Consider the following 27,574-nt stretch of genomic DNA (forward strand, 5'->3'; position numbering starts at 1 on the left):
GACTCACCGCCAGAAGTTTGGAGACTTTTGTCATTGATAATATTTTGTCTGGTGCCCATCAGTGTAGCGTGTTACAATGCCGGTGAGTATGTCAAGATTCGAAAATATTTAAGTTGTTGTTCAACTTCAATGTGATGATCTCTGGTTATGTCGAACAGCAGCTGTCAGGGAAGGATTTTTATTGTGATGACAGTTAGAAAAAATAATGTTTGTTCAGGTTAGAGTACATACAAGATGAGTTACAAACAGATTGTTGGATTTCCAGATAGAGCTAGTACATACTATGCCTAATGCCACTGATATGCACAGAATTTCGGGCAATTTATTAACTGCCTGGGTAAAGTTTAGCTAAGCCATCAGGGTACGATTTCCATGGAGACTATTCTTGGCTACCCATTCTAAGGGACATGGAGCCTGTTAGGCCTATCGAGCCTAGCTACATGTCCTCTCAAATAATACGTCGTATTTTGACGTATAAATCCCCAACGGTCAAAAGAATTCTACTAAAAATTAGCGGGTCGCAAAATTGACGGGCTGTTTAGTTATCTATTCGTGGGTCCTCAGTTAGGTAAGGTTCGGGCAACTTAGTACATCATTTTAGTGACGTTGTGAACACTCGAGAGGACGGGCTGGCATTAGCTTCTCCAAGATGTAACCCACAGTTGCTTAACTCCCGGGTACTGGTATCTATTCACTGCTAGGGGATGGAACAGTGGCATCAGATGAAAGGTAACGTGCCCAAACGTTTCCGCATCTGCTTGGAAATTGAATGCATGACCTTCCGGCTGTGAACTGACTGCCCGTATTTGTTGTTTCTCTCGTGTGAGGGCAGTGTTGGGTGTTGCACTGATTGTACTTAATGATAAACATTGCACGAGTGAGATCTTAACAGCCATCCTCTCTATAGCTACTATGGATGAAGTGTATGTACTAAATATGGAGTGTTTTACTCCTCCAAAAAAATCATGTTGTGTCCTTTGGACGTCTGTCCTAGTCCTAGAAAAAAAAATTGTGTACATAGGTACTGTGCTCACCAAATTGCTCACTTAATTGTGTCCTCAAATGTCAAAGTGAATGTTTTATTTTTTCGAGAATGTATACAAGAGTTGTTACATTCTTGTACAGCCACTAGTACGCGTAGCGTTTCGGGCAGGTCCCTGGAATACGATCCTCGCCGCGAAGAATCGTTGTTACAACCAAGTACCCATTTTACTGTTTAGTTAAACAGAGGCTACATTTAAGGATTTGCGCCCAGTAAATCCTCCCCGGCCAGGATACGAACCCATGACAAAGCGCTCGCGGAACGCCAGGCGACTGTTTTACCACTACACCACGGAGACTGGTATATTTAGTAGTGAATTAAGTGCAAGGCCTAAGTAAGGGTTGAGTTTTTGGGAGTGTGTGAGGGAGAGGGAGGGTCTCACCAGGGAGGGGAGGGACGGAATTATCAGAAGAAAGCTCCAACAATAGAATACTTGGGAAGGGGTCAGGATAAGAATTTGGGATGGGACGCGGGGAAGGAATGGTGGTGCCCAATCACTTGGACGGTCGGGGACCCCCCAAGTGGACTAGGGTGCCGCCGCCATCTATTTAATATGGGAGCAACAGCACGGCATAAGAACTGATGTTCTATTGGCTCTGCTTATGGCATCATCAGTGGGCGGGTCAGTGACGTCATTAGTGGGCGGGGGCTAGTGACGTCATTAACACTCGAGAAATGTGATTGGCTGGCGTTAACAGCCTGTGTGGGTGGTGCTTAACACGGACTGTAGACACGTGGTCACATGATTTTTCACATGCGTTTGTATGGGGTCCAGATGTGGGTGTGGGCCTTCAGAGTCAGTAAATGTTTATAAACCTCTCAACTAAGTACACAGTTTCTAGCCATTCCTTAATTATTAGATTTGCTTAATATATTTTAATTACACATAATTCCATACGTGCAAAAATGCCTATATAACTTTACACATTTAAAATGATCTGTTACCAGAAATCTTAGCCAAATATCCCCAGTTTGCTAACTATGAAGTAACTAAGTGATTGTAACCTATCCACCGCTGCCCACTGGATGGGGGGCGGTGTGCAGGACAAACATATCAATTGTGACACTTAGCTCTCCACACATGTCAGTTGCTTAATTTAGAAACTGTACTTGTGGTCGTTCTAGAGTCCATTGTTGATGTGACGATGTGCATTCAATCTTGTAACTAGCTAATCAAGACTGTAACTTGTTTAGCTAAATGAATTGTGGGAAGTCAGTCCAATATGAAGAAAACCCGCTGGGTTATTCATCCTATCACTTGCACCCAGACACAGCTAAGGGGGTAGAAATAGCCTAAGCTACTCTATCCCTTTGAGATGTATTTTTTCCTTGTCTCAATAAACATACTTGAACTTGACACAGCTGGGACTTGCTTAACTGTCTCAAAGTGAACTGACTACCCTCAAGTTTATGTTATGCAAAGGTGCAGGTGCAAAGTAGAGAGAGGACTCTCTTTAACGACAATATCTATCTTTAAAAAAAAGGGTTTTCCTAGGTGAAGCAATGTGGATCTTATTGTAATACACATATTTCTAATGTCTCATAGATGGGCGCAATATCTCAGATAGTGGTCAAGACGATTTCCTTCACTCATGCTGTAAATTCTGCAAACTTTGCTTCTCTACCAACGCCTAGACAAGAGTTCTTGCATTCTTGTATCATCATACCTTCTTGCATACATATATTATATATGAATTTAATTACTGTATTAGCCGATTCCAGTAATATAGACATTTATTTACATAAATATTCATTTATGTAAATAAATGTCACATCTGCTTGTGTTTACACGACATTCCTTCTTCACAATATATTCTCTTCATAAGACAATATTCTTTATCAAAAATCATGACAGCTTATCAACACCCGAATCAGTCTAATTGCTGAAAAAACACGATATATGCTAAGAAAACTTTATTGTGGATACTGTTTTATTCAAAAGAGGCCTCTCAATCGTTGATGAAATCGCTATATAGGTTTTATGAGCCTTGTCAATAATAATTATGAGCATGACAATAATTTTATTGTCCATAAAATTATCACGTGGTATTTTCCTCACCAACGCTGCCAAGAGCTTTTAACATATTTCCTCAATTCAATTTCTTTCTTTATTATGCACCCCATACCCATCCCGTGGGCGGGGGTGGGTATGGTGGGTACGGAGGCAAATAATCGGTTCAGGAACTGAACCCCATAGTTCGTTTAGCTAAGTTCAAGTTCAAGTATGTTTATTGAGACAAGAAAAAATACATCTCAAAGGGATAGAGTAGCTTAGGCTATTTCTACCCCCTCTACTTCAAGTCCCTCAAGGGGCGCACAAATTCAGTGAGTACAAATACACAAATCACAATACAAGAATCCCATTTAACATTGCAGGTTAATATAGTAAGGACAGCATATAAGTGTTAGACTCTTGGGGCAAAATTCTTGTAGCTCCTAAGTATACTGTCTATCATATCATTATCACACATCCAAACAATTTGATGTGGTACACTACTTATTTCCTTATTTCTATAAGCAAGTGACAATCTTTTGAAGCTAGTTAAACAATTGTTAATGTTATATATATATATATACATGTACACATATATACAATCATTTATACAAATACATATACATATCGATAATGTTTCAATATCACAACTGATATTGTGAAGTGTTATTGCCTTGAAAACAGCATATCTGATTCTTATCAATAAAGTTGATGATAATTTATAGCTATATATAACTACTGAGCACAAAAATAATAATAATGGGAGGAAATATATATTGCTGTTGAATGCCCACTGAAGTTAGAGTGACTATACAGTGTTTTCTAGTATTTGGAACGAGTAAATTGGCAGTGGATGCTGACGCCATATACATGGATTATAAGGATCGCCACGTATAGCCAGTCATGACTGAGGACCGATTAATTACCTGGTAAATATGCTCAAGTGATTAGCTTCGTATGTTTGCTCAACTTCAAATACTTGAAGTTTTGAACCCATAATGTGACATGAAATCTTTCTGGCACTTACCAGCATGGTGGGTACGGGAAGCATAATAATAATATTATTATTAATATTATATAATACAGTAATTAAACTAAAAGTATCACTCATTGTGTTAGGTAATTTTAGCCTCATGATGGTGTTAGTTTGATGAACTGCGAATAAACTTGATTTACGTGTTAACTGTAACTAGCTCAGTAAACTGTAACTTGATATTAGCCCAACGAATTTTGGGGTTCAGTTCTTGAGCCCATTATTTGCCTCTGTAAACTATTCCACAGCCACTCACAGGATGGGTGTGAGTAGACGAGTAGACACAGTAGAGATTAAGGTATAATTTGAAGCCTCGACAGCTGCAATCTTCCACATAAACTGGCGGCAGGCAATCATACGATGATACCATCTCTTCAACGACACTATTTACTGATTCAATATACATCATAACATCTCGGGAACATTGATTATGTCAGATATCGCGAGGACTTATGAAGGAGAAGAGCAGTAGAGACACATGGTAATGGCAACTGCCAGGTGTCGCTGATTGTGACAAATTAGGGTTGATCAGTTGGGGTTGCAGCTCACAGTCTCCCGGTGTGGGAAGGTCAGTCAGAATCTCTCCTCCTGGCCTCAGCCATCTTCAGCTGGGTGAGTACTCTCAGTCCAAACATTAAGTCCCTTCTTATAATAACTGCCCGAAACGCTATCCGTGCTAGTGGCTTGTCAAGAATGTAAAAAATACCAATCTTATGTAAACTCACCAACCTAATGTACCTTCTTGGAAATAAGATTATTGTTATCATTATTATTATTATGTATACAGTATATATATTGGCACATGCTACTGTTTATTAGTAGATTCCAAGTTCCAAGGACCCCTAGAGCAGGTAAGGAGATGGAAGGCCGGGGCGAGGATGTAGAAATATTGAGCTAGGAGCTGGAGACAATTCGAAGAGGGGAGAAAAAAAAAAAGATCAATGGTCCCACCACCGTGGATATGGCTTGCAGCTGACGCTGTGGGTTGGTGGAATTCTCATGGATGCTCTCACAGAACTGGGCTCACAAGCAGCTGGCAGTTGATGATAGTTAAACTAGGCTTCTGTCTTCTGTCTTCATGAAATTATCTTCTTGATCTTCGATTTCTTTCTTTATCTGATTTTCGTTGCCTTTCTTCATATGCTTCTCGGTGCTGTCTTGCCTTTTCTTCTTGCGCATAAAAAGTCGTTTAGTTCGAGGGTGTCGTCCAGGGTAGATGGAGCTTGAAATAATTTGAATCAATGAGGTGTAGGTTGAAAGTATCAATGTTGTAGGATTTGAAGATTTCCTCTGAGTTTGATGAGTGTATCCAACTTATTGGCGCATCTTGAACTCTCTTGTCTGCTTTCCGAGAATTTGCTTGGTGCTGATTATTTATTATATCTAGTAGGTACATAAATTAAATATTACACATTTGAGCCACTAATATACAAAACGTTTCGGGAATATCTTAACATATCTTAGATACAGGACTTTACAAGTTTAATAGGGTAACAGTGCTAAATGAGAAGAAACCTTCCATTATAAATGAAATGTTAAAGAAACTTAGCAAATATACAATTTTAAGTGATACCTAATGATGAAAGGCATAGGCTACATTATTAAAGAATCTGTAATTTTAGAAACAATACATATATATGGTATTAAATGTTCCTAATAACAGCAAAAACAGGATTACATTTAGCATGAAGAATTGTGAGAGATTTATTACATGATGAAGATAAATGTATTTCTTTGTTTCTCTTTTAAATTAGATGGGAGGAAACTGCAACTTTTAATGTAATTTCCGAAGTTATTCCACAATTTAGGACCCCCTATTTTGAAGGGCATTTTTGCTTTGGTTGAGTCGTACTCTTGGGGTTGAGTCACTCTCTAGGGGTTGAGTCGTACTCTTGGGGTTGAGTCACATTCTAGGGGTTGAGTCGTACTCTTGGGGTTGAGTCACACTCTAGGGGTTGAGTCGTACTCTTGGGGTTGAGTCACACTCTAGGGGTTGAGTCGTACTCTTGGGGTTGAGTCACACTCTAGGGGTTGAGTCGTACTCTTGGGGTTGAGTCACATTCTAGGGGTTGAGTCGTACTCTTGGGGTTGAGTCACATTCTAGGGGTTGAGTCGTACTCTTGGGGTTGAGTCACATTCTAGGGGTTGAGTCGTACTCTTGGGGTTGAGTCACACTCTAGGGGTTGAGTCGTACTCTTGGGGTTGAGTCACACTCTAGGGGTTGAGTCGTACTCTTGGGGTTGAGTCACATTCTAGGGGTTGAGTCGTACTCTTGGGGTTGAGTCACATTCTAGGGGTTGAGTCGTACTCTTGGGGTTGAGTCACATTCTAGGGGTTGAGTCGTACTCTTGGGGTTGAGTCACATTCTAGGGGTTGAGTCGTACTCTTGGGGTTGAGTCACACTCTAGGGGTTGAGTCGTACTCTTGGGGTTGAGTCACACTCTAGGGGTTGAGTCGTACTCTTGGGGTTGAGTCACACTCTAGGGGTTGAGTCGTACTCTTGGGGTTGAGTCACACTCTAGGGGTTGAGTCGTACTCATGGGGTTGAGTCGCACTCGCGGGGTCGCAACTCAACACCCAAGCAGGAGCATTTTTGTAAAAGGATTTGGTGCAATGTTTTGATGAGCGAATTTAAGAAACTTGAAGTTGACGGAAATGTTCTGTTCCGTGTTGAAAACTTCTTGTAGTGGAACCTTTCGTGTTTTTAGCAATAATTATTGTGTGTGTGAGTGTGTGCGTGTGCGTGTGTGTATGTGTGTTTTCTAGCAATCAGTTGGAAAATGCTTTTTAATTTCTCTTAAATACCTTATTTGGATTTCCACAGACTCAATATCTGCGCCGTGGCTCCCCCACACCCCTAACGATCACCAACTTTCATCCCCTCGCTATGGACGAGCCAGGTATGTGGTGAACATGTGTGTGTTGGTCAGGTGTGGAGCTGGAGCTGGACATGACAAAGTCTATGATACCAGATATGATCTCACCATGGATATTATGTAACGCAGCTGATACCCCTGTGATGACTATATGCTAATATATATACAATATCACTGGGAAGAAGGGGAACTACCAGAAGGTTGGAAGACAGCCATTATATTGCAATATTAAAACAGGGAGACATGAATTGCTGAGCTATAAACCAGTGTCCCTTTCATATATTTCATGCACAATCCTGTAAAATCAGCATTTGATCAGGAACGGCGAGTCTTGCCTCCCAACCCGACAGAGTTTTTTTGACAGCACCACATTCATCATGCATGGTAGATGGATATTTTTGCACAGTGAGAAAGTCCATATGTTACCTCATAAGAGACTACTTCACAAGCTGGAGGAACCTTTTGGACGAGGAGAGTGCAACATTGGGTAAGGCAGTATCTATACAACAACTCACATGTAAGAATTAGAATACAACAAATGGTTTGCAAACGGAAATTTATAGATCCATTGTCTCAGCTTAAGTGCGACTTGGCTACAAGTATCTCTGATTTCTATAGAGATCAAGATGAACATGAAATGATGTAGTGTATAGCCAAAAACAGAAACATTCACGAGAGCATTGCACTTTATACTGTCTGAAATATGTGTTCCTGGGTACTTATTTAATGCTAGGTGAACAGAGGCGTTAGGCGATAGGAAATGCGCCCAACCATTTCTGTCCCACCCTGGATTTGAACCCGGAATACTCGATTCTGAGTCAAGAACGTTCTACCAGGACTTTCTGTATAATAAATCTACGGGCTCACCATTGCCCGTTCTAGTTGGAACTTTTTGTTCCTAGTAGCGAATCTTAAACAACAGTATAATAACTATAAACAAATCCTCTGTAATTTTGTATAAATAAAATATTATTATTATATTTTATTATCATTATTATCATTATTATCATTATTATCATTATCATTATCTCATCATTATCATCATTATCATTATCATTATAATTATCATTATAATTATCATTAGCATTATTATTATTATTAATACAAATAATAATAATAATAATAATAGAAATAATAGTATTATCTTTTACAAGACCTTCAGTTCGCTATGAAGTTTGAGTTGTTTGTAAACACAACCGGCGTCAGCTGTTGGCTGGACCTCTGCTGCTTCTCCGGTCACGAATTTTATCTATTTGGTTTCGACACTGTTGCAGGGCATCCCTCATCAACAGATTATATTCATACGACGTCTGGCACACATATCACTTACGCTCAAAAGGGAAGGCGATAGGGTTCTTTTGCATTTTCGGGATTGGCATTTTGATGGATAGAGACGTTTGATTTTTTTGTCCGGTCAAGAATTAGTTTTTGGTACATGTCAAGGATTGCCAGGGTGTTCAACTCTTAAGGCTAAATATTTGATTCGTCTTCCTTGTGTTATCAAGGCCACCTGACGTATATATCGTCTGGGATCACTGTCGATACACGGTCTTCTTCTCTTCTTGATAGTAGGTGCAGTTTGCATGAAGGGCTTGTCCACCCGATGACTGCACCAAATACACGGTCTTAAAAGTCTGTCATCTGTGCCGGGTGAGGGTCCAGAGTAGCCGGGGGTCTCCAGACTTTGCTGAATGGTGTAGTTAACTGGTTTCCACGGCCAGGTAATAAATTTTGCCAGCAAACTGTAGGACAGGGCTCAGTGTGGGTTTAGTTTGAGGAGGCCTGACAGCTGAGTAGACAACGCTCGGGATTTGTATTCCTAGTGTTCTGGGTTTGATTCCCGGTGGAGGCGGAAACAAATGGGCAGAGTTTCTTTCACCCTGATGCTCCTGTTCACGCATCAGTAAATTAGGTACCTGGGAGTTAGACAGCTGCTACGGGCTGCTTCCTGGGGGTGTGTAACAAAAAGGAGGCCTGGTCGAGGCCCGGGCCGTGGGGACGCTAAGCCCCGAAATCATCTCGAGATAACCTCAAGATAAGAAGCCTTTAAATCCCAACAAGAAGAAGCATCTTTAGGTAAGCATTTATTTTAAGAATTTCCATTAGATTTTTATGTTCCAGTAGCTATAAGATAGCATTCACACAGTCTTTATACCTGTTAACCATTAAATCAAAATCAACAATAACTTCTTGTCATCAAAACTTTTTAAATACAGTACAGTACATTATTGAACAGTTTGGAGGATTTTAACCCAGCCAAATTTTTTCAAAAGGTCAGATGTAACACCAAGTAGGAGTAACAGTTTCAAGACCAAAAAACCACAATGTAGGACAGAAAATGGGAGATGCTTTTTCACCCATAGGGTTATAAACTCGTGGAACTGTCAACCTGCCAAGCCATAAATGCCAAAACACTGCTTATTTTTTAAATACAACTCGATATAATCATCAGTACAAATGGGGGGGGGGCCTTAGACAAGCTGCCGGCTTCCTGTCCTCATTGAGGCCACCTGTAGCCTCGATTTATTTTCTAATTTAATCCGTTCGCAGAGATGGTTTGTAAACCGAAAATTCATAAACCAAAACAAATTTTCCCATAAGAAATAATGTAAATTGAATTAATCCATTCCAAACCCCCTGAAATATTAACTTAAAAATACATTTTATACATACTACTGCTGTACTTATATTTTGTACTACAGTATGCTCAAGTATATCTTACCTCTAATGAGGACTCTTGTTGGCGTATGGATGATGATGAGGAGGAGAAGGGGTTAGTATTTGGAAGGGGAGTCCCCCTTCCGTTATAACATCAAGCAGTGATGACTTTATAGGGTACTCTCTCTCCTACAAAAGAACAAACTCTCCTACATTTTGCAAGCATACCACTAGGACCTGGTTGTGGCTCACTGCTTGTCTTACTAAGAATCTGTCTAAAGACACTTGTTTTTCCCTACATTTTATCATTTGTCTGTAGTAAGACATCACATCAGACGTCATTAAAAAGGTCAATGCAGTGACCTGCTACAGCTTTATCTGGGTGAGTCTTTTCAGCAAAACTTTGCAGTTCTTCCCATACTTCACATATTTTCTTAATGAGGAACGGATATCCTCTACTGCCTCTACTCACAACTATTTTCTTAGGTTGAACTTTACCACTGACTTTCTTGGGACCCATGACATGATATATAATAATTACTTTCATGTTCAGAAACCAAAAAAGCACAAAAACAATTAAAATCTTCATAAAAAATTCAAGCGCAATCATCACTAGGCGGGAGACACTGGTAAACTGAAGCGTGCCTCGCCAGTGCCACCTGGAACCACGCACTCGGTCTACCCATACGTGTATCAACAAATGCCAAGCGAGGAAAAACTTGTATACAGAGTCGAAGTTTAAGAAGAAATTGAGCTTGTAAACAGAAAAATTCATAAAGGGGGGCATTCGTTATCTGAGATTCCACTGTAATTGTACATTACAGTATGTGCTGGAACCTCTATAAATTTTAAATTTAGCTTGTGGACCCCCAGTACTGCCATTGTGAACTCCCAGTACTCTCTTTGTGGATCCCAGTATTACCTTTGTGAACCCCCAGTACTACCTCAGGGACCTCCAGTACTACCTTCAGGGACCTCCAGAGGTTCGGGGATCCCAGGTTGGATACCACTGTATTACGCTGAGCTGTGTGAATCATAGCCCTTGGCTTGAAACATTTTCCATTCAACAGAATTTTAATTTATGCTTACCAGTTTTATTGGCATAGCATAGTGACCATCTCTTTACTTGGCATGTACATAAAGTACTTTTACTATCATGAGTGTGAGTGTATGCATGCAGCTGGCACCAGTAATAGCTTGTTTCTTTAATGTTATAAACTAGTTCAGGAGATAAAGATTTTTTCCTGCACGGTCACCTCAAATTTGGAAAGATACTTGTTTGTTCATTTCTCATTAGTATAGCAGAGTTAATTCTTGACTCACAATTGGGAATCCCAGATTTAAATCTTGGGCTGGATAGAAATGATTTGGCTTGTTTCCTTTTACCTAATATTGCTGTTCACCTAGCAGTAAATGGATACCCCAGAGTTAGGCAACTGTTGTGGGGTTACATTCTGGTGAAGGTCAGTAGTTCAACATTGAGGGAGGGCCTCAATACAAGCCTAAATTATATATATATATATACACAGGCTGCCTGTCCCTGACAAAATAAATTACCCTCAAATGTGTTAATACACTATATATCATGGCAGTTTTTAGTGTCTTAACCAATCAACAGCAATACTTACTGTTCTTACTAATGTTCATTTACTTATGGAAGCACTTGGCCATATCTTTATCTCATCTCAAATTTGCTTCCACCAATATCATTAATTTTAGCCTGGCTCACTACTATTCTCTTCCCCACTGTTGTACCTTTGACTATAACTGGCAAAGTTTGTATATTTTGCCTTCAAGATATAAAAAAAATAGAGAGGGTTTGGTCACTTGGCATTTCTTGTACACACGCAGGCTAATGCCAGATATATTTTCCTTATAAACCATCACAACATGTATTCTTTGGATTACTGCTAGTTGAAGCCTTGGCTAACACATTACTGTCTTTACATTTTTAAGCCATGGAGAGAGAATGTTAGGTATGAAGGTGAAAGAAAGACCCAATATATGTGTAAGTGTATTCAAAACCAAATTTTTGGATGTAACCTACAGCTTTTCTCAAGGTACTGTCTACAGTGTTTTGCATTGCATTGGCAGAACATCGTATACAGTACTGTACCTTGGGAGGGGATTTAGGTTACATCTGAAAATTTTTCTTTTAGCACAAGTACACATATACTGGGTCTTTTCTTCACCTTTATTCAAGCATTATGGCATTGTAATAAGTTTCTCAATGTTAGATGTTTTTAAAAAAATGTATATAAAGCAGTGTGGAAGGGAAGACAATCTTAACAGTTTTGTTTATACTACAAACACAAGGAAGTTGGATCAGTTGTTTAGATGTGGCCAGATGACAAAACACCTGGCATGGCATTTTGGAGACAAAACACCTGCCATGGCATTTTGGAGACAAAACACCTGGCATGGCATTTTGGAGACAAAACACCTGCCATGGCATTTTGGAGACAAAACACCTGGCATGGTATTTTGGAGACAAAACACCTGCCATGGCATTTTGGAGACAAAACACCTGGCATGGCATTTTGGAGACAAAACACCTGGCATGGCATTTTGGAGACAAAACACCTGGCATGGCATTTTGGAGACAAAACACCTGGCATGGCATTTTGGAGACAAAACACCTGGCATGGCATTTTGGGGACAAAACACCTGGCATGGCATTTTGGGGACAAGTGCACCTGTTTGGGTTGAGTGGGGGTGAGGTGGGAGTTGGAGTCGGAATGAAAACTAATTAATGAACGGCCAGACCAGATGAAGATCGGAAAGTGGGATTGTGACTCGACTACATTAAAAAGTCAAATACTGTACTGTTACTAATTTGCTTTCCACAGCTTAAGATGGAAGAATGCACCAGAAATTGGAAACGGTGGTGGTGGAGAAACCGCCACCTTAATGCAAGACAAGGTTCCCAACAGAGTCTTCTGGGAAGACTTAAACCTTCTGCTCCTGCATTGCTCTTGAAATTTATTAATATAATCTGTTGTAATATGTACACTAAGAAAATATTGGAAGTCGTAAAGAAGATAGTGCCAACATGTAGTAGAGGGCGTGAGTACTTGTCTTTTTTTCTAAAAGTATTATTTTTTTATTTTTTATTTTTTTTTTATTATTTTCTGCCACAGATGTGGCCACACATTTACAGTGCTAACCAGGGTATAAACATTTTCTTCTGTCCTCCATGGACAGGGTTAGAGATCTATTAAACATATAGTTCAGGGATTTATTGAACAATCAACCACAGAAGGTGATTGTAGTGCTTTTAAAATGCTAAGCTAACCTACATACGTAAATACACAGATACACAGATTTATGTCTGCCTTACATAAAGTGCTCGATGTGTCTTTTACAGTGTCATTAATGTGCATTTACAAAGGTGAAATGTAATTCTGATCAGCTTCCATACTGAAGCTTCTAAAAGTACTCTATTTTGCCATTATTATTTGGTAACAAATTTTCTTTATTGTATCATATTGAAGTTTATTTTGTTTATAAAAGAAACTGGTGTGAAGCAAGATGTTAATTCTTTACATAGTGCAATAATTATATAATTAGGATAACTAGTACTAACACGTTATCTTTTATTACTTCATTTTGTTGTAATGTTACAACTACATAATCTAGAAAGGTTATGACTTGGTTTCAATATATATTTTCTTTTAAATTAATAATTTTTTTCTTGCATCAATTTCTAACTTGTCATTACTCATTTGATGTCACTTTCAAATCATGGTATTCGGTGATAATAATATTTCTCATCTTGTTACAGCATGCATTTTATTGTTGACAGACTCTTGGTTTAATGAAAGCAATAATGTGCCACAATAATTCATGAGATGAGGATAGGTGTGTAATATTGTAATGTGACAGTGTATTGTCATTTTAATAAACTTAACAATAAATTTCTGAAAATCGGTGAAAATTCTTTAGATAACTTTCATCTCTAGTTCTTGTATTGTTTAAACTTGATCTATATTTGATAGTTAACATTTGGGATAATTTAACTGATAAAATTCTTCAATTAATGTTTGAAGAATTTCCTAGTTGTTAAAATACTTGCCAGCTTTATGTGCGATAACTAACATGTTTTGTAAAATTTCATTTATAGGTTCCATATGCAGAACAGTGGAGCCTCGATTAACGAATTTAATCCGTTTCGGCACCGAGCTCGTCATGTGAAATGCTTATCTTTCAAAACGAATTTCCCATTTAAAATAATGGAAGTAAAAATATTTTGTTCCACCACCGAAAAACATCAATATAATATTAGATTTTTTAAATAATGGAGCAGCCTACCTGACGAATGATCCGTTATGACATTTGTCTTGTTTCAGTTTTTTAGAAAATGGAGCAGCCTACCTGACATTCACTGAACGAACCTTTATGACATTTTTCTTTTTTCAAATTTTTTCATTTTTTGTTTCTAATTTTGTCTAAAAAAAAAATTAGTGCTTTGCAACATTACAGCAGTCACTCCTTTACATCCCAATATCATTAGCATCTTAAAAAAAAATTATTTGTATCGTCGGAGGTGTCCGAGTATTTGCTAGAACCAGCGGGAACGCTAGGAAGCGCCAAATGGTTTTCTTGTTAATCAAGCGAAAGCTGGTCAATCAAGACAAAATTTTCACCGAGTGGCACGCTCGTTATTCGAGATGTTCATAGATTGAGGCGCTTGTTACTTGAGGTTCCACTGTATACGTATTTTAAATATTCACCATTTGGTTTCAACTGTTAACTGTGAGGTATTTCTGAAATATCAGCATGCATAGCTATACTGTAGTAAGTTGTTGCAGATTGGAACATTTCGCTCCAATTAAGTGACTAGTTTCAGTGACGTTCTCTCTACCTGTGTACACGTGGAATGGCTGGTATAATCTCAGTCCATGAATGTACAGGCAGAGTTGCTGCTTTGATGTGATTGTTGAATTGTTATATATTACTATTTGTGAGCTGAGAGTTGGGTGTGCTTGACAGCTCTGTATACATTTTTTCTGATAAAAAAAAGTTATCCATAGGTGTAGGCATCTATCCTGTGGACCATTTTATTTACTTGATATTGATACAGAAATAAATTTAATTTTCAGGAGACAGTAGTGCAAACAAGGGTGGACAGAAGGTTTACCCGAGCCGTTTCTGGATTCTGGGAGTATTTTCGTTTTTGGCATGGTTCCAGGTTAGTTTTTCATACAGGTGTTGTACCATTTCCTAAACTAGAAATATCTTAATTTTTCTCATGGCAACAGTCTCTAGTAGGTTCAATAGGGTACAGGACGTTAGCCCCATGGCATTATAACTGTGCGCATCTTGTCGAAAATAAAAGGGTGGTAAAAGTGTGCCGATAAAGTGTGCAAGAGAAGAAACTGGGGATAATACCTAAAATGTGGGGAGAGAGAGGGAGGGTGGGCGGGCTGGCTGGATAGATGGATGGATGGTTGAATGAATGGATGGGTGGATGGATGGATGGATGAATGAATTAGTGAATGAGTAAATAAATGAATGAGTGGATGGATGGGTGGGTGGGTGAGTGAGTGGACGAGTGGATTGATGGATGGAGGGATGGGGTAGATGGACGGACGGACGAATGGGATATATTTTGCTGTGCATTGTATGTTAAATAAATAATGTCTGCCAAATCAAGATAAAAACCTACATCTAGTATCAGGCCCCCTGGGAAAGGGAGATGGAACTTTCACAGATGACAACAAAGAAATGAGCGAAATACTAAGGAATCAGTACGACTCTGTTTTCAGCGAGCCACTAAACACACTGAAGATTGATCACCCAAAGGAATTTTTCATGGATGTGATACAAACATCAAATCATGTATCAGATGTCACCCTATCCCCACTGCACTTTGAAGAAGCAATAGAAAGTATGCCTATGCACTCTGCACCAGGCCCTGATTCTTGGAACCCTATATTCATCAAGAACTATAAAAGACTCACCTTGACATTCTTTGGAGACAGAGCCTAGATACTGGCATTATCCTGATATCATAAAAACAGCAGAGATTGCATCACTCCATAACGGAGGAAATAAGGCAGAGGCCAAAAATTACAGACTGATAGCACAGATTTTAGCAAAGATTTTAACATCACACATCATAAAAATCTTTGAAAGAGTGCCAAGAAGTAAGATCTCAAAATACATGGAATCACAGCAACTCCATAACCCTGGAAAACATGGTTTCAGAACAGAGCGCTCTTGCCTATCACAGTTGCTGGACCACTATGACATGGCCTTATATGCTATGGAAGACAAGCAAAACGCTGATGTAATTTACACAGATCTTGCAAAAGCCTTCAACAAATGTGACCATGGTGTTATTGCACACAAAATGCATTCAAAAGGAATTACCAGAAAAATAGGCAGATGGATCTACAATATCCTGACTAACAGAACCTAATGTGTAATAGTCACTAGTCACAAAATAAAATCTGGACCATCAACTGTGAAGCGCTCAGTCCCCCAGGGTACTGTGCTTACTCCAGTACTTTTTCTCATCCTCATATCGGACATAGACAAGGACACAAACTATAGTACCGTATCATCTTTTGCTGATGATGATTTTTATGAGAGTAGTCAACATAGAGGACACAGCAAACCTCCAATCAGATGTAAATCAGGTCTTTCAATGGGCTACAGAAAATAAGATGGTATTTAATGAAGATAAGTTCAAGCTCCTGCGCTACGGAAAAATGAAAATATAGAAACGGAAACCACTTACAAAATGCAGTCAAATCATACCATAGAACGAAAAAGCAATGTAAAGGATTTGAATGTACTCATGTCAGAAGATCTTACCTTTAAAGAACACAATAAAAGAGCCGTCACAATTGCAAGAAAAATGACAGGTTGGATAACAAGAACCTTTCAAACTAGATATGCTATACCAATGATGATACTTTTCAAGACGTTAGTGCTCTCTAGAGTGGAATACTGCTGCACAATGACATCCCCCTTTCAAAGCTGGAGAAATTGCTGACCTGGAAAGTGTATAGAGATTCTTTGCTGCTAGAATCCACTCGGTAAAACATCTAAACTATTGGGACCCACTAAAATGACTAAATCTGTATTCTCTTGAGCGCAGGTGGGAGAGATACATAATAATTTACACGTGGAAAATATTAGAGGGGCTGGTCCCAAACCTGCACACAGAAATAACATCACATGAGACCAGAAGGCATGGCAGGATGTGCAGAACACCACCGTTGAAAAGCAGAATGTAATAGGTACAGTACTTGAGAGAGAGAACTCTTATCAATATCAGAGGCCTGAGACTGTTCATCACGCTTTCACTACACATAAGGGGCATCACTGGCCGACCCTTCACAATGTTCAAGAGAGAATTTGATAAAACCTCTAAAGGATACCTTATCAACCAGGCTGTAATTCATACATCAGACTGCAAGCAGCTGCGTTCAACAGCCTGGTTGACCAGTCCAGCAATCAGGAGGCCTGGTCGGGGACCAGACCGCAAGGACGTGGAGCCCCAAAATCATTTCAAGGTAACCTGCCAAACTACCATCTTAGGAAGGAGAGGAGCAGCTGTAGCAAGTTAGGAATCATAGGGTACTATATTGTGATCAGTATTCTACAACATATATAACACATTGCTCAACAATACTGTATAACACAGTACTAAACAATTACACAGTATTTGCCAATAAAACTGGCACAATACAGTACTCAACAACATTGAAGTATTCTCTGAAATATTACATGTTATTAAAAATCATTGCTTAGTTCTCATGAACAGTAATCGGTAACATGTCATAACTTTGTAACTGTGCACAGTACTTGGCAATCTTACAAACCACCTGGTAACATTACACAGTACTCGGCAAAATTTCAGTCCTCAACACTTGTACTGCTCATGATGAGTTACACCAGCCTTTTGTTTCAGTGTGTTCAGTGGTCCATTTGGGGCCCTATTAGCGAGAGTGTTGATGCGGCGTTTGAAGGCTGGGGCTCTGGGACCGTGGCCATGATGGCCAACTGGGGCACAATAACGTTTGCATCGTGCGTTGCACCCATGTGTTGGCTGATGAGCACCAAAGGGTTGCGTGTAGGTGTGGTCACTTGTGCTGTGCTGGTTGCTTGTGCAACAGTCGCCAGAATTCTCCCCTTTATGGCAGATTCTGATAAATTCTTCACAGTGTAAGTGCCATCAAGTTGATTAACACGGAAAAGGACAGTTTTATATATCGGTACTGTAACTATGGTCTCTCTAAGTTGCATATAATTCAAGGATTTGTGAAGCAATCTAATAATATTTCCAGACACATCTTATGGAATTTATTATTACAGACCCATCTCAAATAGGGTGAATGAGTGGCAGGATTTTCATTTGTTGATGTGTACAGTATGTTCTGATAAATGTAAAAATTGCAATAATGTGGTAGGGAGAAATCAAATCAATTGATGAACCAAGTTAAAACATTCTGATATATTATGTTTCTAGCAGACAGTGGATTTGAGGAGAATTAATAAAATACTGTATATGCAAGAGATATTAGAGTGGGTTAATTTGTACACTGATGATGTATCCATTATCGTTATGTTATCAAAAGTGCATGGTAGGAATTAGGTACTGTATCTCGTGCCAATAAGTTCATAATTTGGGCATAAACCAATGCACATTTTTATGTAACTACTGTATATCTATTGTCTGAGCTTGAGAATAATTTGTTGCATTGTATACTGTATTTGAGTATAATGTAGAATTGACTTGTATTAGTTAATACACTTTTACTTTTAATACTGTACAGAATGTGCCACATTGCAGCCATACTGAACGGAATTGCAGGGACCCTAATCATGTCCGCTCCACCGATGATTGCAGCAGAGTGGTTCCCGCCCAAGGAGAGAACTACAGCCACAGGTAACCTAATCATTGCATCTAAAGCAGCTGTCACCTTCTGATTTAGATGCAATAGATAATGGTGATTTTTGGCATTATACTAATAAATCATGAATTCCATATGCTTAATTTGATCACTTGACAATGAAGGTGGTGGCAGCATTTAACAGTAAATCAAGACTACCACTTGACATTGAAGACATGATTGATGAGGGAAGTGAATTGAAATGGATATTATGGACATGTATATTTCCTCATAATAGATTTTCCTGAACAGCTGTATCGCAAGTATTGAACCAGCTGGGGACAGCAGGGAGCTACCTGGCACCTCTATTGGTCCAGTCTCCAAATGCTGGTGTGACTAAGGACCAGATTAAAAGTGATATCAAGACACTTTTGTACATTTGTAAGTTATTATTGCAATGTTATTTAATGGACCAATTGCCAAAAAAAAAAAATGTAGTTTTGAGCCACTGTAGAATATGAGATCTGTGTTTGCTACTTTGTGGCTATCGGAGCAGTGACATAAGTTGCATGTTATCGAGTATTTTTTTAACCGATAAAATTGTATAAATTCATCAACAGTTGGTAACACACATAGTGCTTTAGCTAATTATTCATTAATACAGTGAAAAGTATTAAGTTTACTTCATGTTTTAGTTTGTCTGATTGAGCTAGAATGTGACACAATACTGGTACGTTAATGGTATTCGTGTCAACGCATGTAATCGTGTATGTCAGTATTCTCACAATACTGTATGTAGTTCAAAGATTCTTCGTTCATATGGACAGTACTGTACTTGTCGTAACAGCCTATTCTCTGCAGATGCTGCTGTTGGGGTGACATTGCTGATAGCTATCCTGGTGTACTTCCCTACAAAGCCTCCCACGCCTCCGTCCGTCACATCTTCGGTGCAAAGACTGAATTTTAAATCCAGTTTAAAGAAGTTAATGAGGTATTATAATGTAAATACCTTTAGAAATTTAATATGCTTGACATAAATGCTATTATTAAATGATTGCAAATCCTTTGGATGTAAAGAAGGAAAAGTAGAAATTGTCATGTTTTCACATTTTTGAGTAATGGCTACAGCGAAGGTAGTGGAAATAATCCTGATTAGTATTAAGTGTTCAGAGTCTAAAGGATCAGAAAATACATTAATTATAAAAGAAACAAAATTTACCCAGCAATGTGAAATATGATTTGAAAATAATGATTCATTACTATGGGTTCATTTTATAGATAAATACTGTACTGTAATGTGGTTAAAATTTTAAATATGTAAATAGAGCCATAATATAGAATTTGTGTATGTATTGTCTTATCATATACTATATATATATTAATAAAGTGCAAGTTATGACAATATTCTGCTCAACAAGCCCATAAATTAGAAGAAAATTTTGTATTATTTTGGTACTCGTGGACTTGCATCGTGATGTTGGCCCAAACTGTACCAAAACAGCATCTAATTTTCATTTGTAATTTATGAATTTGTTGTAGCTTTGTTTTTGTGATTGGATTGTAATTGTTATTCTTATGAGTCTTCATGTTTTCAGAAATCGAAATGTATTGCTGACAACAATTGCATACAGCGTCTGCATAGCAATACCTGCGACCTGGCTCTCTGTTCTCAACTATTCTCTTAATGATCTGGGAATCGATCAGGTATGTTGCGTTTTTATTAAGTCATTGTTATTGTTGATTTAGGGGCAACAGTGACCCATGGGTTGGATGCATCCTGGTGACCAGCTTATTAAGTATTTATTCTGGGAGGATCTCACTTGGTGATTCAGTGAAGCTGTCTCGCCAAGATGGCTCTCCACTACTGGGTCATATCAGTCGCAGGAGTCCTGTTTGGCCTACTGGGGACCAGAGCCAGAACCTGGCTTCCTCCCCTTCCCTTCACAGAGGCACAAGACACAGAGAACAATTATTGTCACCCTCACTAGGAAAACATCCATAAAATCAGTGAAGCTTTACAGACAACTGCAAGGGTTATAGAAAACAAAGCACTGAAACAGCCAAACAGCTCCACAAATGATTCAATCCAAACAATCACTTGAAACTAGTTTGAGCTGGTTAATACGAATGTCTGCCACCATGCAGTCCCAACCAACCACTGGTTCAAACCTCAATCCTTTCAGTGATGCGGTTGAATCCAGTAGTGTGCTTCTTGGGTCATTGACTATCACAGTGGGTCCTACTGCTTCTCGGCTAAATGCCAGCCTTCCTTCGGACTTTTTTCTGCACAGGCCATTTGCTAATTTATTGTTTTTCTTTTAGTATTTACTTCATATACATATTTATTTCTTGGCAATTTCATGCAGAACTGGCAATATTTACTCTTCGAGCTACATACGTTCAGGGTGACTTTTCTCCAGGAACTTGTTTAGCATTGCTCCTGCACTGACAGAATTTCTTCCATGGTGTGCTTGGGAGTCTGACTGCTGGAGCAGGAGCCAAGCTTTGGGCAGTGCACAAGTTTTTGACTCTTCTGTGTTGGCCCTCTGCTGTGGGTGTTCTATATGGGTGCGTGGGCTGCACTAGTGTAATTTTCCTGTGGGTCTATGCTGTGGCTTGTTTTGAATCGACTGCTGAGTTCGCACTCGTGCCATGCGTGTTTGAAAGGTTCTTATTGGCCCTGCTACTGGTCGACAGTCATTCTCTCTGCCTCCACCATGATGTCTATATATAGAGGTATTAGGTTAATCAGTCAACCTGGAGTTCTGCAATGTGTGTGCATTGGGTCTACTATCTATCTGAGCCTGTTTCTTGACAGGAAGCTTGCCAGGCAGCTGCTGCTTTACGGCCAGAGTTTTCTCATATTTATTGTTTGCTGCAGGTGTTCTTTTGGATATCCTAAAGTTGAACCCTATGGTGTTTAGGGACCTGGAATTGGAACTGTTAGTGAACTCCACCTGGGCTAAGTCTTCTTCCTTCTGCTACAGGTGTGGTTCACCTTGCTTTTGAACCACCCCCCCCATGGTTCTGGCTTTACTGCATCTGCAAATTTCGAAGTCAAGGCAGGGCTTAGTTTGGGGTGTGGTGGAGGCAGCTGAGCTGTCTTCCTGCCAGGGATATGGAGCCTCGGTGTTTGCAACGGCTTTCCAGCTCCGGTGATTCATTTTTTGGATGATGCCTTTCTGTCATAGGTGTTGGGCATGGAATGTGTCTTTGCCCTGGTTCCATCATAGCTGATTTTTGGGGGCTACAGGAGAGCCTGAGAAGGGTCTGTGAGTGCCCTTCATCCCCTCTTGGACCTTGATTCCTTTAGTAGAAGGTATTTTACTCCAGGGGGGATAATTTTTTCTGTCTCCACTTCATTGAATGAGTTTGGTTATGTGGCAGATATACCCAGGGTTCAGTTCTTTGGTGGACTCATCTTATTTCTGGAGATTTGTGTAGTTTGTGGCTTGTGTGGCCCTGTTTCGGTTCGGACCTCGCGTCATTGCTGCACCCAGCCTTATTTGAGTACCAGCCTGCCTCAACTCATTGGCTACGTTATTAGGTCCCAGTTTCTTCCTGGCTTGCTGACAACCCTCTCTTTTTCCTTGGAAGCTTGGTACATGTACGTGTCCTGTTGAACCTGAACCCATCCCTGACAACAGGAATTGTATCTGTAAGTTGGATATAATCTTTCTAAGCAAACAAGTGGTTTTCACTGCAAAGGGGTTCACATTTGTTAATCCCACAAAGTAGTATTTGTCAAAGTATGTCTTCAGTTTTGTGTTAATTATCTGCTTAAATTAAGACAACCAACTATTCAGTTACATTGTACTTGCAGTATCTTCTAAATTTTATAAACTTCCAATATGCCTTTTCAGTTTTTGTGTTGTATTTGTATACAGTTTATTTACTGGTAGTTATGCATTCATTTTATAACATAAGGGAAATTGTTCAATGACATTACTCAAAATTGACATAAATACAGAACCCGAGAACTATTTTTTTCTTTCAAAACAAAAGGCTAGTAATGTAATATAATTTTGTTCTCTCAGGATAATGCTATGTGGGTAGGACTCACAGCTGTGTTGGTGCAAGGAGTGACCGGTCTGTTGGTGGGGCGTATGACAGATCTAGTTTACGGCCACGTCAAGGCGTCTCTCCTGTTTTTCATGATCATATCTTTGGCTTGCTTCTATTGGTTCTACCTCTTGACAATGGGCACCATCCCCGTAACAAAAGGTAAGTACAGTATATGTTAATTTTCACCTCTGAATACCGACTTATGTTATTTAAACATTACAAGATTCTTAAAATATTCTTTACAAAAATGTTAACATGTTTACCAAGCAAAATAATAGTGCAAATACTGTACGGTATTTATAGAGCAAATAACAGCCTTCACTTTTTTTTCAGGGCAGATATTTTGTTCGGTGGTGATTGGCCTGGCATCCAATTTTGCCAATGCTCCACTATTCTTCGAGTTGGCTGTGGAGCGAGCCTATCCCTGCCCTGAGGTTATTGTTGCTGGCCTACTCACCGGTCTCATGAACTTTATTGGGCTGATATTCCTCTTCGTCTTTCTAATTCCTGACATAGGTAAGGACCTAAGTACTGTAAGTCATTTTTGTATCACAGGAAATGATTTTGATACTCGGAATATTAGAAAATCAGTAGGGGGCCATGAGGAGGATTCACACCTGCTTACTTTGTACAGTACTCCCAAGATAGCATCCTAGACCACCATGCCATGACATGGTAAGAGCAATGCTACCTGGAATTCCACTGAATCCTCTAGGATTCCTGAGGCTTTCAACTGAAGTCCAATAAGGGTTTTAGACATTGTCCCCCGTGCACTCTGGCTAATGGTTCAGTAGTTCTCCAACATGTATTGGAGTGTGTTGGTATTATATTGTTCTTATGGCACTTGCCAAAGAAGTAGGCAAAGAAACCATTGTTCAGATTATTGCTTTAAAGGACATGTGCCACCAAATGAAAGAAATAAGTTTGCTGGTCGGTGTGGCTAAGTTGACAGATTATACCCATTTCAAAAGTCATCCCAGGAACACTTCAAGGTCTCTAAACATTCATTGGAACATTTAGAGCATTAGAATTCCCTCAGATGAAGTCTTCCAGGAATGACCTTTGAAACGGGCACGATACTTACGTCTGTCAACTTAGCCACACCGACCAGTAAACTTATTTCCTTCAATTGGTGGCACATGTTCTTTAAAGCAATAATCTGAACAATGGTTTCTTTGCTTACTTCCTTGGCCATAAGGACAATACGACACCAACACCACTGTTAACTGGGATAAAACACCGCAAGGTGCCAGAGCAAGACATGCAACACAACTGCTCACTATGAATGCCCGGGGCCAACTAAGCCTCCCAAATGTGCAGCTCCAGGCAGCTAGCAGATACCCGCACATTGTGTGTGTACCCGATGCATACTTCTCTCTCAAACATCTCACACACAAGACTGATATTTTTTTTTTTTTTTGTCATAAGTATGTGCTGCCTCAAGCAAGGCAGCTCATACTTTTGACGAGTACTGTATGTAGTCCACACAAACAACAGGTCAGGGCTACATAATGCAACACACACACACCATTAATAAGAGATCAAGAGGGAGCCTAAACGGGTGGAAAAAGTTTTTCTTGCATACTAGAAAGTCTTGATAGGTTGGTAAATTGCACAATTATTTTTTTTTACCTATTGAGAATCATCAAGTTAAACTAGTGTTATTTAAAAAATTGAGATTAAGCAGCATTTAATCAATTAGAAATGGTTTCTCTTTGCATATGCAAGCTATGCAATCACAACCACTTCTTTTTCAATGACTTGACTCTCAAAGAGCAGTCATTAAAATTGTCACCTAGCTTGCATGCAAAATGTTATCATAGAACATACATTTGCATGCAAAAATTATGGGACAAAACTACCAACTCTTCTGGTTTCATGGACAGTAGGAGGGAGCCGAGTGAGAGAGTGACTGGATCTATCGACATGAAATGCACAATTTGCTAACAAACTGTAAGAGCGAGGAATCATGTTCAAGTCTTCGCTCTTGAACTTGAACTTTTTCAGTTTTTATGTTTGGGGGGTTCTCTTTAGTGTACTCAAATAGATATTCCACACACTTGACAAAACAGTGATCAAGTGCTGTGTTTTGGTTAATAATACATAAATCTGTTCCTGGCACTCAAGTGTAGCCCAAACAGTCCACTTCTGTGCTGGCATTGTGTACAAAATATCATCCAGGAATGGATTCAAGTACTGGCAGGAAACACTCAAATTGCAATTTAATAACATCATATATAGTAAGCAATTACAAAACATTAGCACCATTATATGTATAAGAATATAGGATGTAGTGTGGTCTGTACCATATAACATCCATGTATTTATTACACCTCCTTTCATGTCTTTTTCCCCAGGCTATAAGTGGGTGACCTATGTTCTCCTGAGTTCCGGTTCTCTGTCAATAATTCCTGTTCTCCTTGTACAAGAGGATTATTCTAGATCGAACATTGACCGCAATGTTGATTCTCCGATTCCAGAACAAGTTGCAGCAAAAGAAAAGCAATCTCCACACCAGTTAGCTGTGATATAAACAAAATAAATATTACTGATAAATCTGACGTCTAAATGTGAAATTTTCCATTTAATATTTTTTTTGCTGTTAATTAAAGCTTTTTCAATTTGATTAACCAAAAAATTTATCATTTCCAAGCCCAATACTACCATTAATATAATTAATATGCCGCAATCTTTATACGTAACCAAAATTAGTTTGGTTAATTTATTTGGTTAATCAAACACTACTGTTGTGTGTTTGTAAATTATTTATTATTTTTTGCTTAAGGGCAGTAAAGTGGTGAAGGAAAGTAATATTTTTTAGTGTAAGTGAGAATGAGAAGAGAATGTAGTGTAGTGAGAATGAAACAAGATTTGTAAATGCAGTTGTGATTGGTCTTTCATTCCTGCAATTTTAACAAACACAGTAATGTATTTTTAACAAGTAATGTACTATGCATACATTACGTTAATCTCTGGAGCAGTACACCGACCTGCATGACACGAGACAGTTGCTCTACCGTGGTGCCTAAGTGGTTGGACTTTATAGAAGCAAAAATTTTTTAAGTTTTAACCTATGTACAGGTTGTGATATTTCATTAGTATATTTGTAAATAAAATATTGTATGCATTGAATAATGGTTTATTGTGGGCTGCCCAACTTGTCATTTTCTCCAACTCCATTAAATCTTTCTTACTATACATTATTTTCTTACTCTAATGGCTCGAGGGGGTTGGGGTACACCTCTAATCTTGTCTGCCTTTTACCCATCTATTGGAAATTTATTATCCATTCATCAACTGTGGACATTTTCTTACAATCATTATCACTTCCCCTCCTCCCATCCCAATATAGAATTTTATGTTAATGTAACATGCATAAACTTACCCGCACAAACTGGTGGATGTAAACTACACCACTTGGAAAAGAGGATTTGCCATTTATTTCTTTTTAATACCAGTTTGCTTATACATGAAATACAGAATATAAAAAAAAAAGGATTTTGTGAAAAAAAAGATAACTATATTTTGTAATGATTAATTAGTCATAACAGTCATAAAGTGTTACATCTTAGTGTACTTGAAATTTTACAAGTGTTAAGCCAGCATAACTAAATTAGTGTACAATGAAAACTGCACAGTATATTTTGGTAGCATACCATCAAGGTATTCCCTACATTTCATATTTAAGTGTTGTCGACATCTGTTTTGACGAAGAGCTTAGTGCTTTTCACCACTAACACTGCCACCGAGGTCTATATTTACATCACCAGTGCTGACTATTACAGTATTACATCCTAGTCACTTTAAAATGGTTAAGAGAGATCATAGTTAAAAATATTTATATTACCACCTACATTGCATATATTATCCCAATTTAGATAAATATTGGAGGTGCAGAAACAAATTTATTTTGCCACAATTAATTTTGCAAATAGTCTCTTTACAAAGTCATTAAATATGCTAGACAATCGTTGGGCATGAGCTCAATCCTGCCAGAAATGACTGATAAAAGGTACATTTCATGTAGACTAAAGACTGTGCAAGAATTCTCTTTGCATCAAACATAACCTCTTAGTCAACTGCTTACCCAACAAGTTAGTGCACCTAATTCTTTAAAGATGGCAGAGCTCACCCACAACACTGGCCCTGGGCATCTGAATTCTCCCATTCTTTGTAATGGGACTGAAAAGGCAGCAAACAAAAGGGGTAAAGAGGAAGAGAACTGGCTCATGTTCAGAAAGGTACTTTCTCATGTCTATTCAAAGCTATATTTCCAAGGTACACTCTTAATAAAACCCTAAAAAAAAGTGAAAGGGAATCCACAAAGCAGCCACCTTTGCAGGCATACAATACATCCTAGGTTTCCACGCTGGCATCAAGCAAGCAGGTGAAGCCAATTCAAACACTGAAGCCTTATGCAGCTCAAGGGTGAACTACGCACATGCATGTAATTGGCAAGCATGCTGAAGTCAAGTTCTTAATGAGAGATGAAGCTGCCAAATGACAGAACACACTAGAGGCCTGATGAGTCTCCTAATCCTGAGCACTTAAAGGGCAAACTTTGTGAGCAGGAACTGGGACATGATCTCCCACTCTACATCACTGAATGCCCAGTTATCAGACCATTCAGACTCCTTGGCATGAGGTCCTGGAGCTTTGCAACCACTCTCGTGTTCTTGAGGATATCCTCATATTGCACCCAAAATTTGGCAGTGCAGGTTAATGAATGCATGGCCCTGTATGACTAACCATCCTGTGAGATGGGGACTTTCAGTATCACTGCTACCTTATTCACTCTAGTGTTCATGATATCTTCATGATGCACCCAGAATTTGCCAGTGCAGACTACAATATGTATCACATGCCTTTGTATGACTAACCATCCTGTGTGATGGGGATTTTTAGCATCATGTAGCTAGTTTTTTGACACGCTGTACTCCCCTTCATATAGTCTAGAGTAGCTGCACATATGTAAATGTACCTAAATCTGTTAATAAAAAAAAAACTTGTTCACATAGTTTACAATTGGAATGTTCACCATTGGGGGATTCATTACCTGCA

At 39.0% G+C, this 27,574-nt stretch overlaps 1 protein-coding gene across 6 annotated transcripts; it reads left to right on the forward strand.

Annotated features, from left to right (window-relative positions):
• On the forward strand, positions 1-27,523 carry LOC123771753 (solute carrier family 49 member 4 homolog). 6 transcript variants are annotated; one of them, XM_045764477.2, is made up of 12 exons: positions 4,618-4,680; positions 6,893-6,968; positions 12,452-12,668; positions 14,705-14,793; positions 17,527-17,780; positions 18,392-18,504; positions 18,761-18,889; positions 19,310-19,439; positions 20,044-20,152; positions 22,486-22,672; positions 22,847-23,029; positions 24,871-27,523. In XM_045764477.2, exons 3-12 carry the CDS (start codon positions 12,458-12,460, stop codon positions 25,044-25,046), a joined length of 1,581 nt encoding a protein of 526 aa, XP_045620433.2. In that variant the 5' UTR covers positions 4,618-4,680; positions 6,893-6,968; positions 12,452-12,457; the 3' UTR covers positions 25,047-27,523. The 6 variants fall into 6 exon arrangements, with proteins under 6 accessions (XP_069169382.1, XP_045620435.1, XP_045620434.1 ...); XM_069313281.1 differs by lacking the exons at positions 4,618-4,680; positions 12,452-12,668 and adding an exon at positions 1-82; XM_045764479.2 differs by lacking the exons at positions 4,618-4,680; positions 12,452-12,668 and adding an exon at positions 3,839-3,964.
• The last annotated feature ends 51 nt before the right edge of the window (positions 27,524-27,574 follow it).

This window comes from Procambarus clarkii, chromosome 75, assembly GCF_040958095.1.
Source record: "Procambarus clarkii isolate CNS0578487 chromosome 75, FALCON_Pclarkii_2.0, whole genome shotgun sequence".
In the NCBI taxonomy this organism is placed as follows: Eukaryota; Metazoa; Arthropoda; class Malacostraca; order Decapoda; family Cambaridae; genus Procambarus; species Procambarus clarkii.

Coding starts and splice junctions, on each gene's coding strand:
- LOC123771753 (XM_045764477.2), top strand. CDS start 12,458: ATGGAAGAATGCACCAGAAATTGGAAACGGTGGTGGTGGAGAAACCGC. Junction 12,669..14,704: donor GCCAACATGTAGTAGAGGGC/GTGAGTACTTGT, acceptor TTTAATTTTCAG/GAGACAGTAGTGCAAACAAG. Junction 18,505..18,760: donor GGAGAGAACTACAGCCACAG/GTAACCTAATCA, acceptor TTTCCTGAACAG/CTGTATCGCAAGTATTGAAC.